The sequence below is a fragment of the Monodelphis domestica genome, chromosome 7 (assembly GCF_027887165.1).
Source record: "Monodelphis domestica isolate mMonDom1 chromosome 7, mMonDom1.pri, whole genome shotgun sequence".
NCBI classification, from domain to species: Eukaryota; Metazoa; Chordata; class Mammalia; order Didelphimorphia; family Didelphidae; genus Monodelphis; species Monodelphis domestica.
The window spans coordinates 64191110-64205263 of NC_077233.1; the positions used below are offsets into that span (position 1 = coordinate 64191110).

At 42.4% G+C, this 14154-nt stretch overlaps 1 protein-coding gene across 1 annotated transcript in view; it reads right to left on the reverse strand.

Annotated features, from left to right (window-relative positions):
• Positions 1-14154, reverse strand: part of IQSEC1 (IQ motif and Sec7 domain ArfGEF 1) — an 817265-nt gene that overhangs the window by 34306 nt on the left and 768805 nt on the right. The window contains 3 exon segments of the mRNA XM_007500341.3: positions 515-681; positions 2681-2803; positions 6242-6403. Coding sequence (XP_007500403.2) covers positions 515-681; positions 2681-2803; positions 6242-6403 — 452 coding nt within the window.

Sequence of the window (14154 nt, forward strand, 5' to 3'; positions counted from 1 at the left end):
TGTTTTTTGCCTATCATTTTTATCTCTGGCAATAGTGTTAGGCTGCTCCTAGTTGCTTAATATTCTTGAAAGTAAAAGAACTATGCATTGGGCAGCTAGGGGTGGCCATAGGGAACAGAGAGCTTGGGCATGGAGTAGTTGTGTGTCCCTGGGCAAGTTACTTAACCCTCAGTTTCCTCATCTGTCAAATGAGCTGGAGAAGGAAATGGGCAATCACTCCAGTACCTCGGTCAAGAAAAACCCTCAAAAGGATGTAGACTCTAAAATTTAGGGTCTAAATGATCACCCTGGTGCAATTATCAATAAAAGAGAAATAGGTCTTGATCAAAGATACATGTAAAACCCAGTGGAACTGGACATTGGCTGTTGGGGGGGAGGAGGGAAAAAACCATAGAAAAATATTCTTAATTAAATAAATAAATAAATAAATAATTTCAATAAAAAAAAAGAAAACCCCAAATTGGGTTATGAAGGGTCAGACGCAACAACAACAAAATCACCATGAAGTTCTCACCTCTCAAATTCTTCACGAAATCCTCTAGTTTCATCTTGCGCTCAGGCTTCACATTGGGACTGTACATGTCTGTGTTGAGCAGGATGATGGCGAAGGCCAGGATGAAGATGGTGTCTGGGTTCCGGAACTGCCTCACCACCCCAGGGTTACAGATGCAGTACCGCTGGCTGCAGGAAGAAAAGGCATATTAGAACAGGGCGAGATATAGGTTCTTAGAGCAAAGCTAGGGCAAGAACAGGATCACATTTGTATAACCCAGTGGAAGTACTTATTGGATCCAGGAGTGGGGAGGGAAGAGGGGAGGGAAAGAAAGTGAAATATGCAAACCTGGAAATATATTTTTAAGATAGAACAAGGCAAGAGAGGGCAGGACAAGAGGAACCTGTACCACTGAGTCCAGAAAGGGGAATAGGGCTCTGCAGCCAGGAGCCTCTGCAGAGTCAGTTGCCCCCTCGGGTCCTTCTAGGAGCTCATCTGAGACCCTAAAAAGGCAAGGCTGGATTCTGTAGGAAACCATCCTATGGATTAGGTCATGTTCATCTGGGTGGGCAACCAGTCACTCAGCACACATATATAGAAGATGAAAAGATGCAGCCAAAGGTGCGACAAGCTTATGTGTTTAAAAAAGGAACCACTTATATTTTGGTGGAACAAGATATCATAGAATCATAAAGTCAAAGAAGTTAGTTGCAGAATGGGCTTTAAATATCTTCTAATCTAGCCTCTTTTTCTCCATCCAATTTATAGAGAGGAAAAATGAGAACCAGCAAGGTTAAGTATAAATATATACATGTCAATAAATATAAAGCTCTCTATTATATAGAATTATTTTGAAAACTATTCATTATTTATATCAATTCAGCTCAGGGGATAAATTTCAAATTAAGAAAGTCCAGTTTCTATAGTTATTTTTGCTAATATCTATATATAAATATAAGTTAAATACATAATTAAATCTAAAAACTCTCTATATTAAGTATAAATCATTCACCCAAGGTCACAGAGGAACCAAAGCTCTCCTGACCGTTACATGCTTGGCATAGTGTTTGGCATATAGTAGGTACTTAATAAATATTGACTGATTGATTTAATTGAATCCCAGGTCAACGCTATTTCTAGGATGCCATGCAATCTCTCTCATATTGCTTTAGTCTCATGCTTACCATATGTGGAATTCTAAGAACCCTAATTTTTAGCTCTAAAAAGAAGGGCTGGCTTGGAAGAATTAGATGTAAGAGCACTTTGCCTAAAATTTAGATTTCTCTGTACTGTTGCCTATGTACAGATACCTATGGTGCTGCCTTCCCTGATTCTCTGTCCCACCAGTTGGTAACAACCCTCTTTCCTAAGAAAATACATAGTTCTCATACATGGCTCTGCATTTTGCAACTTGGGGAAGCACTTATCATGTGATACTTAGTATTATTGTTATCTGTGTTTGTGTCTTTATCCTTCTACAGGATTGTAAGTTCTGTGAAGGCAAGGATAGTGTTTCATCTACATTTTTTATTTGTTCTAATATCTGGTAGAGTGCTTTTTACCCAGCACCATGCCATAATTCTTCTACTTCATTATCCATTCATTATTCTCTTTTCCTGTCCCCTACTTATCCTAGGAGGCATTTAATAAATGCTTGTTAAGAGATCATTCAGCAATTATAAAGTATCTAATGTAAATAAAAGTAACAGAATAGGTAGAGTATGTATGGGAGGAAAAAGATAGAGAAATGGATAATGAAATGGAAGAAATTTGGGACTAGTTTTTTTTTTAAACCCTTACCTTCTGTCTTGGAATCAAAACTGGGTATTGGTTCCAAGGCAGAAAAGTGGTAAGGACTAGGCAATAGGGGTGAAGTGATTTGCCCAAGGTCACACAGCTGGGAAGTATCTGAGTCCACATTTGAACCCAGGACCTCCCATCTCTAGGCCTGGCTCTCAATCCACTGAGCTACCCAGCTGCCCCCTGGGACTAGATTTTGAAAATGAGAGTAGTGAAGGGGACTCCAATGTGCTGTTCTCATGTGCTCTTTCTATGATCTATCATAAGTAGGAATGTTTCATGTTATTGGAAGAAATGAAGACGTGGCATCTCCAAATTGAAAGGGCTAAATCTGGTTTATTCCACCAGCCTCTGAGCTTGGGACCAAGGAAACCTGAGCCCCCAAACCTGAATGCTTCAATGAGCCGTTCCACTTTCTGGGCTTCTCCCTGGACTCGGATGTGAGCCTGAAATTTCCTGAGTGCTTCATCCAGTTCCATGGCCGAGAAGTCCATCTCATCTACCACACAGCTGGAACAAAAGGAGAACACATGCAATCAGGCCCCTTTGGAACTCCAGCCACACTTCACCCACTACAACAGGGATGGCTCACCTCTGTAATATTGTGTTTTTTGGTTTAAAAAATATACCTTCCCCTCAAAAAACATACTGTGGATTTGTTCATGTGTTGTCTCTTCCCATTGAATGTAAGCTCCTTGAGGACAAAAATTGTTTCATTTTTGTCTTTCTATCCTTAGTGGAGGTAAGGTGGCCTGATGGATAATGTTGGACTTGGAGTGAGGAAGAGCGGACTTCAAATCCTGCCTCAGACACTTACTAGTTTTACGGCCCCCAGCAAGTCCCTTAGCCCTGTCTGCCTCAGTTTTCTAATCTGTAAAATAAGGATTGTCTGGGATATGTGCATGGGAATTTTGCAGGGACATGCACAAATTTGTGAAGCACAAGGCTAGAAATAGAACGAATGCCTGAAATATGTGATGAAAAAGCCTGTAGATTTCCTCATTTAATGATAAATCCACCCTTGCCTCCTCTACAACCCACATCCTTTCCTGACTAACTGCTAACATGAACAGGAAGGGGAGACAACTATGCCAACATCAGGGGGACCCCAAGAGGAAAGTAGCAAAGACATCGGTTCAAATTACCTCCTTCCATTAACTAGTTCAAAGATAATTTCCAAATTAAAAAGACTCTTCCTCTCTCTAAACTTAAGGCTTATCTTTTAATAATGGAATATTAATCACTGCAACTTTGGGCTGATGACTGGAAACTTTCATCAGAAAAATCTAATCGCTGCTTACAAGGCAATTCATTAAACAGTCTGTAATGGCTGGTGGAGATAAGCCTGCTCTGCACCCATTTCTGAGGGAGGATGGAGCAAGTGGGACCATGAGGTTTTGTTCAATATCTTTATTTGCTGGTGAATCTGAGCCAAAAATAGTCCATGGTCGTTTCTGCAGAATGGAAGAATACAGAGGATCCCCCCCCCCCAATCTGTAATTCTCTTTGTTGAATTTCTCCCAGACTCACAGCCACACTGAATGGTTTGGGATGTGGATGTAGGTGAGCTTGCTTCCTGAGGCCATGACTATTTCTGATTTAAGGACACAACAATGGAAGGATTTCCTATCAACAACAACAAAAAAAAAAAGTGGGAGAGGTAGGGGGAGCAACAACCCTGGGGGTGCAATCTGTCTAGAAAAGAATGGGCCAGGACCTGGAGGGGGGGAAAGAAGGCCAAGCAAACACAAAGGCCAGGGGGCCAGTGATTCACCAGGGGTGCTAATCTACTTTCCCCCCTGTATTCTTTCCTCATACAATTAAAAATAACATAATATCAATAGAACAGCAGCTAGTTTTGCAGATTAGATGAAGAAGGGAGAGCAATGCTGAGTTGTAAAAAAGACAAAACCCCAAGAAGCTAGAGGACCGAGTTGGGAAGGGTGTTGGGGCAGGGGAGGATGTGCTTCTGTTCTTGCCCAAAGGACAGACAGGTCAGGTGGAAAACTAGGATATTCTGCTACTTATACCTGGGGAAAAAAGACTTGGGTCCTAGCCTCCTGATATCCATTCTTTGTATGTCTCCCACTCTCCCAATGCTCCAACCGATTTTCCTTCTATTCTTAGAACTTAAGTAGGTTATAGATTCTCATTTAGAGCCTAGAATTTGTGGCAAAGGCCATGGGCTAAGTGTATGGGTCATAAGGGAGAGGGTGATTAGCTTTTAGATGAGACAAAAGGCTTTTAAAAGGTGAGCCAGGATTTGTTCTGAGCTCAGAATAGAGTTAAATGCCAGGAATTTGATTCTGAAGTGGGGAGAGGGTTGGGTGGGACATGCCTGGAAAATGAAATAAAATTTAAAAAAGCACAAGAATTCAGCTCTATTCCCATCTCCTACACTTTCCCCCTGAGATTCAGAGATGACCCACATGCTTTGCAGGCAAACTTCCCTATCATGTGATTGGTTTGCTCTTCATTCTGATTTAGAATCCTTGGAGATGCATTTGGTTTTTTTCCTGCTGTGGTCTCTGGTTAAGTCTGTCTGAGTAGATGTTGTGTGTGCTCTTTTGGTCTAAGGGAAACCACTGGGTCTCCTAGCACCATGGAGGGTGGCCTCCTTTCTCTCTCCTCTTACACCGTTATCCAGAGCCCTTGTGGCTTGTTCATCAATACTTTTGTAGGGCGTTGACCAATGGCATTCTCTACTCATTTGATGAACTCACACGGTGATGAGTCACTGCTTGGGATTTAAGGAAATAAAATGCTTGAGCTACTAAGGATCCACTGGGTTGGTTCCGAGCTACCCTTTTGTGTGAGGCCTATAAAAGGAGATTCGTTTTAGAGGTAGACTTTAAAAATTTTTTTATTTTTTGCCCTTTGGAAGGAACCAGAGAGAGTTAAGTATTAGCTGAGACAAGAGGTACAAAGTGCAGGCTTTGACCTCTGGGAGATGAGTGTCCATTTGGATTTATTTTTTTTTCCTACTGTTGTCTCAACCCTCCAGATATTGAGTGACCATTCCCTCTTCCCAGACCAAAGAGAGCAAAAATAGCATGATCCATGGCAGAAGAGCAAGAGTGCTGTGAGTACCTGGACCAAGCCCTGGAGAGCAATATCAGAGGCTTGTGTCCATGTACTCTCAGGAGAGATGACCAGAGGGTCAGGTAGGACAGGGCTCCTAAAGCCTTGGCTAACCCATAACTCATTCTGGTTCTCTCTGAAGGGCAGAGAGCTGAGGATCTGGAGACAGAATGTGGAGTGTGAGGGAAATCAAGAGACCCTAGGAAGAAAGCTGGAGGGGGCTAGCTTTAGGTCTCCGGTTTTGGGAGGCGAGGAGGTCTGGACAAGGTAATAGCTCTTCTCCCGCTCTTGTGCATGGACTCATCTGCAGAACATAATGTGATTTCATTTCCAGTAATAAATGACTGCAAAGCTTCCGAAAGGGGAAAGCCCCCCTCCCCCCAATGAATAGGTTTCCTCCTTCTGAAAGCAATTGCTACATAAATTCAGAGTAAATATCGGTCACTGAGGGGTCTATAAATCCCCATAAGCATTCTGCAGATCCATCCTGCTAGGAAACATTAGCTTGTTGCTGAGTCATAAAACCTACTTGTAATGATGTGTATAAAAAGTGCGTGCATGTATGGTGGGAGTGATACCACGTGCCAGGGGTCTCCCTCCCTAGATTAGATGCTCCTGGAAGGCAAGGACTGCCTTTTGCCTTTTCTGTGTGTCTCCAGCTCTTATCCCAGTGCCTGGCACCCAGTAGGGGCTTAATCAATGTTTATTGATTATTGATTGATTGATTGACAGAGCGAGTGAGGGCGTTCACTTCCTTCCATTGTTCTCAGTGCCCAGAATTCTCCCTGGGAACGAGTGGCGCTCACATTGTGCCAGGGTTGGTTCCTTGTGCACGCACTGGGCACCTCTTCCACAAAGACTACTCACTCGAGAACATCCCGGTTGAACTGTTTCTGCCGGTTCCCCAGGAACTCCCCGATCATTTGCCTGCTGAGACCTTTCCTCTGAAGGAGGAAATGAGCAACACCCACGGGTGTGTCGGGGACGAAGCCTCGCTCAATGAGGTACTGGACTCCCTTTTCGGGTTTCCTGGGGAGAAAACAAAACAAAAACGTTCATGCTCATGCCCAATCCCCAGGCCAAGGGACATAGAAATAACCAGATTCTCCCCTTCCACTGGCAATGGTGCAGAAGCCTTAGGAGAAATCTACTAGCTTGGGGTCAATGTAATTCAACCAACAAGCATGTATTAAGGACCTACTATGTGGAGGGTCAGCTAGGGACAGAGCACCAGGCCTGGAGCTGGGAGGTCCTGGGTTCAAATTTGACTGCAGACACTTTCCAGCTGTGTGATCCTGGGCAAGTCACTTAAACCTAGTTACCTAGCCCTTGTCTTTCTGTCTTAGAGTAGGATAGAAGGTAAGGATTTTAAAAAGTGTAGGGGCAGCTAGGTGTCCATTGATGGAGTGCCAGGCTTGGAGATGGGAGAGAGGAAGAAAGAGAAAAGCATCAGAAGCTAAGGGAACAAGAAAGTTCTTTTATTTTCTGACATAATCAATACTGGTTCCAAGGCAGAAGAGCAGAAAGGAAGCTAGGAAGTATCTGAAGTCAGATTTGAACCCAGGTCCTGTCATTTCCAGCCCTGGTTCTCCATCCACTGAACTACCTAGCTGGTCCTTGAATTGAGTCTTTTAAGGAAAGCAATAATTTCAGTGGGTAGAGAGGAGAGGGAATAGCATTTATACTTGGGAGAGAGGTAGTAGATGGAGTGTTGCCAGTTTTGTTGGACCAAAAACTGTACAAAAGGGAAGAATGTAGAACTGGCTTGGAAAAGATGGGGAGGAGCTCTGAAAGACATAAAACACCCATCATGATTCTATTTTCGAGATAAAAGGGAGCCATTGGTGTTTACCAATTGGAAAGACACGGTCAGGACTATGTTTAAGAAAATCATTTTGACAGGTGTGTGGAGAATGAATTGGAGTGGAGAGAAAGGAATGAAGGCAAAGAGACTGATTAAAGGGCTACTGCAGCAGAGCAGGTGAAGTGGTGAGGGTCTGAGCTAGAAGGATGGACATATGGATTCAGAGAAGGGGACATGGTGGTAGAAGGGACAAGACCAGACAACACGGGGTGAAGGAGAGTGAGAAACTGAGGCTAGTGCTACAAATTTAGGGGATTAGAGAGCCGATGGTACCTATAAACAGAAATGAGGGTGTTTAAAAGAAGGGTAGGTTTGGGGGAGAAGATTATGAGTTCTGTTCTGGACATGTTGAGTTTGAGATGTCTTTGGGACAAGCAGCTGGAAACGGTGAATAGGCAGTTGGTGATGTTGGACAGGAGAAAGCCTAGGGCTAGATATACTGATGTGTGAATTATCTGAAGTGAGATAATTGAACCCATGGGAGCTGAACCCCTTTATCCATCTAACCACTACTTGGGTTTAATAATTCTGATGATGAGTCATTCAGGATCCCTGCTTCCCTTCTTTTCCTTTGTATAGTTGACTTGGCTGTTTGCTCAGTGCTCAGAGTCCTCTTTACTGGATTGGGAAAAGAGAGAGAACTTGCCCTGACTGGGTTATTGGAAGCAGCTTTGGTGAAAGAATAATGGAGATACCTCCTCCCACCATGCTACCTTGGTTTGGCTCCAGAGTCTTCCATCTTCCTGGAAACATGATTAAATGTCTCCCCAGTCCTGAAAAAGCTCTCCTTTGACCATTCTCACTTTGCTAGGTACTGTCTACAATTGATGTCTTCACTTCCTCACAATCCACTCTCTTCTACGCTCTAGCAATCTGACACTTCTATTCCCATCACTATTGAAATATAAGATTTCCCAATTGCCAAATTCAATGACCCCTTTTAAGGTCTCTTCCTCAGTGACCTCTCTTCAGTATCTGAAAATATTGGTTGTTGACCATCTCCCTCCTAATCAATAACACTCTCTCTTCTCTTCAGAGGGCTCTCTTTACCAAGTCAGTGATGCGATAGATAGAAAGGTGGGCCTGGGGTCATGAAGACCCCAGTTCAAATATGACCTCAGACACATCTGCTGTGTGCATTCTGGGCAAGTCACCTAACCTCAGTGTGCTTCAAATATAAAATGGGGATAACAATAACATCTATCTCCCAGAATTGTTGTGAAGATTGAAGGAGATAGTATTTGTTGAGCACTTAACATACTCCCTGGTATATTTTGGGGTTTAATAATGCTTGTTCTCTTTACCAAATATTCCTTCTTGTCCCCTTGAGAGGATTATTACCATCTTTCCCACCATTTAATGTGATTGCATCCCCAGAACAGTCTGTTTTTGGCTGGCTTACCTTCTCTTTCTATAGTCTCCCTCTCAGAAATCTCATTTCCACATCAATGATTTCCAAATATATATCTCCAGTCCTGACCATTTTGCCGAGCATTAAATTGTCTAAAGAGTCAAAGCTGCCTTGACTAAAGTTCTTTAGGGAGGAAGCACAGAATTTCCACCGGGATTTCCTACAAGTATCTCAGACTCAACATACTTTCTTTCTCCCTAAATCTGCTTTTCTTTTTTAACCTCAGTATGTGTCACCATTCACCCAGTTTCAAGTTCATGCCCTCACATTTTCCCCTCTGCCAATCAGTCCTCCGCACAGGTCTGACCAAGTCACTTTAACCTCTGTTTGCCTCAATTTCCTCAACAGTAAATGTAAAATAAAAATAGCACCTACCTCTCAGATTGTTGTGAGGATTAAATGAGAGAGAGCTTCAAAATACTTTGCTTAGTGCCTTGGTACGTGCTTAAGAAATCCTAATTTCCGTTTTCTCCTCTTCACATACATCCCTCCACCTCTCACCTCTGCTTTGGTACAGAATGTCCTCCATGACTTAACATGTTCTCTTCCTCACCTTTACCTCGCAGAAACCCTAATTTACTTTTTTTTTTTAAACCCTTACCTTCCGTCTTGGAGTCAATACTATGTATTGGCTCCATCTTGGAGTCAATACTATGTATTGGCTCCATCTTGGAGTCAATACTATGTATTGGCTCCATCTTGGAGTCAATACTATGTATTGGCTCCAAGGCAGAAGAGTAGTAAGGGCTAGGCAATGGGAGTCAAGTGACTTGCCCAGGGTCACACAGCTGGGAAGTGTCTGAGGCCAGATTTGAACCCAGGATCTCCCATCTCTAGGTCTGGCTCTCAATCCACTGAGCTACCCAGCTGCCCCCTCTAATATACTTTTAAGTAAACTCAATCCAAATATCTCACACATGAAACTTTTCTTGATTCCCTTCCTACCTCCCCTGGTGAGTCTCCACAAATAATCTTTCAACTAAACACATACTTTGAGTATACTACATTTGTCCATATCTTTAAAGTTAAAGATGGTAGAGGCCATGCATTAATTAAAAAAAAAAAACAAAAAACCTCTTACTTTCTGACTTAAAATCCATCCTAAGAATGGGTTCCAAGGCTACCATTTTAGGTTAGGCAGCTGGGGTTAAGTGTCTTGCCCAGGGTCACACTCCTAGAGAGTGCCTGAGGTTAGAGTTGAACCCAGGTCTGGCCACTGTGCCATCTAGTCGCCCCCAGGCTTTCTTTTTTTGCGCTTGTTTTTATATTCTTCAGGCCTAGCACACCCCCTGGCACAGGAGTCACTTAAACGGAGTTGTTTCTCTCCCCCCACTCCTGCATCCAGCAGAGCATAAGCTCCATGGGATCAAGGGCCTGACTTATGTAAGCTACCGATTCCCCCCCCTGGCACTCAGGACAGGACTTTGTACCCAAGAAGCAAACTGAACAAATGTTTGATGTCATTTTTGAAACTGGAGTTGCCTCATCATGCTCTGAACTAAACTGACCAGAAGGGAAAGGGCTGATGGAAGAAAAATTACCCCCCCCCCCAATGGCCACTTCTTTTATTAGGTAGTTTGAGAAAGACTAAACCGCCTTCTCTTTATTCCTAGCATCCAAGGGCCAAGGCAGCGGGAGGGACAAGAAGACTGTTCTGAGGGCCTTGGAATAATGAGCCAGCCCCACGTCATTGCCTTCGGCAGTCATTAGGCTGACGTGAAGGTCCCACAGTCCCACATCATGGGCTCTCCATCGGCTCTTTGGATGTCTCTGCCCAGCAGGCACAGCCATCCAGGGGGAACACCTCTACCTGTTGACAGCTCCTTCAGAAAATCCTTCCATTTTGTTTCCACTGGGAGAACAATTTCTCTTCCAAGAAGGGTGCTGGGGAAAGGATCAGCCTAACTGTTGAGAACATCTGTCTTTGGGAATCTTACCCAAGAACTGGAGTCATTTCCCTCCCTTTCCCTGGGGGGACACCCATTCCTTGGCGACTACCAGGCAGGTGCCCAATGTTCTCTTGAGGACTTAAAGGTTACCATCTGGCTATTCAGGGGATGGAGAGAGTTACAAGCCAGGGTCCTTCTGCCCTTCAGCAAAGTGAGCTGCTTCTAGCTTTCCAGCAAGATTTCAAGGATTTTCAAGTACAAGTGAAATCAATTTCCCAAAGCAAGGTGACCTGACTATTTTTATCTAAGAATGATCACACAACCATAACCCTATCTCCAGATGCTTTGTCAAAAGGGTCCATCTTTGATTCATCTTAGTCACTGTTACTCCTAATGATACATCTCCAGACACCATCTCTTCCCCAGATTCTCCAACTTCCTGATATCAATAAGTAATCTAGGTTTTCCCAAAATATACAAACGTTAACTCAATTTTCAAAATTCTCTTTCCTTTCTATCTCACTGGGAATGTGAATTTATTCAGAAAATTCCAGTTTTCTAATGACAAAGTCAAGGGCAGTAAAGGGAAATGCTTTAAAAATAAAATAAACTGGCACCATTTCTTGGCAGTCTTAATGTGATACTGTCCTGAGAAACAATCTCAATGCAATGTGAGCTCCCTTTCCTACTGGTCACTACCACTTTCCTCAAGAAAATGCAATTTTCAGGGGTGGGATCATCCTGGTAACTTCCTTTAAGGTTACTGAGGTATTGAAGACTTCCCCAAACAGATCTCTCCTGACAATCTATAGCACTTTCTGTTCCATACAACCTTGATCATTTGATTATATTCAATTTGGTACCTGATTACACACCCTAGATAATTGTTTTCTAATTATTTCTTGTGGCTATGTCTAAGTGAACTCTTCAAGGGCAGGGCTGCTATATTTTTATATCATGAACTCTACAGGACCTTTCCCACTGGGAAAACAGTAGGCTTCTAACAAATACTTGGTTTTTTTTTTAAACTCACAGATTTTTAGTTTTCCCAATTACATGTAATAACAATTTTCAACATACATTTTCTGAAATTATAAGATCCAAATTCCCTCCCCCCTATAGGAGATGGTAAGTAATTTATATATATATGTATATATGTATATATATATATATAATTAAATACATATTATAATGACAAATACTTTCTGAGTACAGGGATCTGGACTGAGGGGAGTGGAGTTGGGTTTTTGCACTGGATTCTAGGGAAGGGGAGTCTGTCCTCATTTTAATCTTCACACTCCATTGCTAGGGTCATGGGTTTATGAGTATAAGCTTTGTCCATGACTCTGGAGGCATTTGTTGTAATTGGAGTTTGTTAGACAAACTATTGACCAGTCTGCCAAGTTTGCTTCCTCACCTCATGATGCTTGGATATAGAAACAAAAAAGAGAAGGTAGAAGGTACTGGATGTGTGGCATAACCTGACAAGCCTTGCCCATCTTCCTTTGGGTAATGGCCACAATCTTCTGCCTGGGACATGACCTGGACTCCTCAGGTGGACCTCTGTCTCTGGATACAGTGCTGAGATCACAGGAACTTGGATTCTAATTCTACGTGATTCTAAAACAGTTCTAAAAACTGCTCCATCAATAAAAGGAGGAATAAGCCCACCAAACAATAATAAACAGGAAGACTCTCACATCAGCACAAGCTTTATGCTTTTTGAGACTTTCCCAATAATATGATTCTTACAACCACTTAAACAGAGAAGATATCATCTCACAAGGTCCAGTATCTTGCTCATGGTCACACAACAAACTGAAGGAGTAGCCAGGACTAGAACATGGTGGTCTCTTCACTCCTAGTTTGGTCCTCTTTTCATTACATCAGAGAGACATCCTAGGGTTAGCTCTGTCTCGAGGACTAGCCCTTTCCCCCTACCTCTATGGACTCTCTTTAAACTACCTCTGCCACATACAGGCTGTGTGACAATGCATGAGCCATTGAACCTCTCAGGGAGTGCCCAGACGACTCTAACACTCTTGAGTTGTAAAGTAGCTGACGGTCTGCCATGGTACAGAGAGTTTCCTAACCATGAATTTCTGACACTGCTGAAATCACAAACTCTTTTAAAAAAGTAAAACCATCCTGTTAGTCTTTGTTTTGGGTCTTGCTCTGATAATATGCTCTATGGGTTTTTCAAAGGTCCTTCTTGGTTCATATCTTTAGTTATCAAGTAGAAATGGCTACACATTTTCCAGCCTGAATGAATCCTCTTTGGTGTTCCCAGTCCCGCTCAAGGAAGATCCCAAAGTCTTAGAAACTGTCTGGTTTCCTGGGCAGAGGGCAGGACTTGGTTTCATATCCCTTCTAGTTGTACAACTCTGGACAAGTCACTATAGTTTCTATTTCCTCAACTTAAAAATGGTGGGGAGGAAGGTGTTTGGGATGAATTTGCGGGTTCTCTAATCATGGGCTATACCCCTGAAGTACCCCAAAATAAAATAAAAAAACCAAAACTGCATCACCCCCTTTCCTACAGGGTTCTTGTGAAGATCAGATGGGATAATGTCTGTGGAGCACTTCAGCAACCTTAAAGGGCAGTATTAATGTCTGATTGTTTTATTCTTATCTAGGAAGGAAGCTTAGGGGTCACCTAGTACAGCCTTTTCATTATATAGGTGAGAAAACTGAGGTCTAGAGAACTGAACTGACCTGTGCAAGGGCACAATAAAATAGCAGAGTTGGGATTTAAACCTCTTGAATCTTGATCATCTCACTCCGAAAGCAGCACTCTTTATTTTACATGACAATGCCTCCTTCTGAAAATAATTTTATCTAGTCCTGGGGTCAGGTCTGGCTTCAGACACTTCCTAGTTGTGTGACCCTAGGCAAGTCATCAACCCCCATGGCCTAGCCCTGACCACTCTTCTGCCCTGGAACCAATACCCAGTATTGACTCTTAATATGGAAGTTGTTTTTTTTTTTTAAGAGGAAAATATTTATATCTAATAATAACAGCTCATGTTTATTTAGCATTTTACCTGTTATAAAAACTTCATACTCCTCAAAAGATTTCATAGTGATCATCTCATCTGATAATCACAGCAGCCCTGGAAGGTAGTACTACAGGTTCTATTTTTCCAGTTTGGCAGATGAAGAAATTGAGGCAAAGGGATGGTAAGCAATTTGTTCAAGTTCATATAGATAGTAATTTCTAAGTTGAGATTCAACATCAAGTTCCTTTTCTTTACATCCAGCCCTCTTTCCTTTATATCATATGGTTTTCTTTATTAGAAAGATAATGATGATTGTGATAACAATAGCTAGCATGTGAGGATTTGCCAAAGGCTTTATAAATATTAGCTCTCATGATCTTTACAATATCCCTGAGAAGTAGGTGCCACTATTATTCCCATATTTACAGATGAGGAAACTGAGGCAAACAAAGGTTGTGACTTATCCAGGGTCACACAGTTATTATGTGTATAAGGCAGTATTTGAACTCAAGTTTTCCTCATTCCAAGTCCAGTGTTCTATTCTCTGGAACACAGAGATAACAATGAAAACTTCTTTAGTGACTTTGCAATTGGCCTTTTTGTATTCTTAGGGCCCT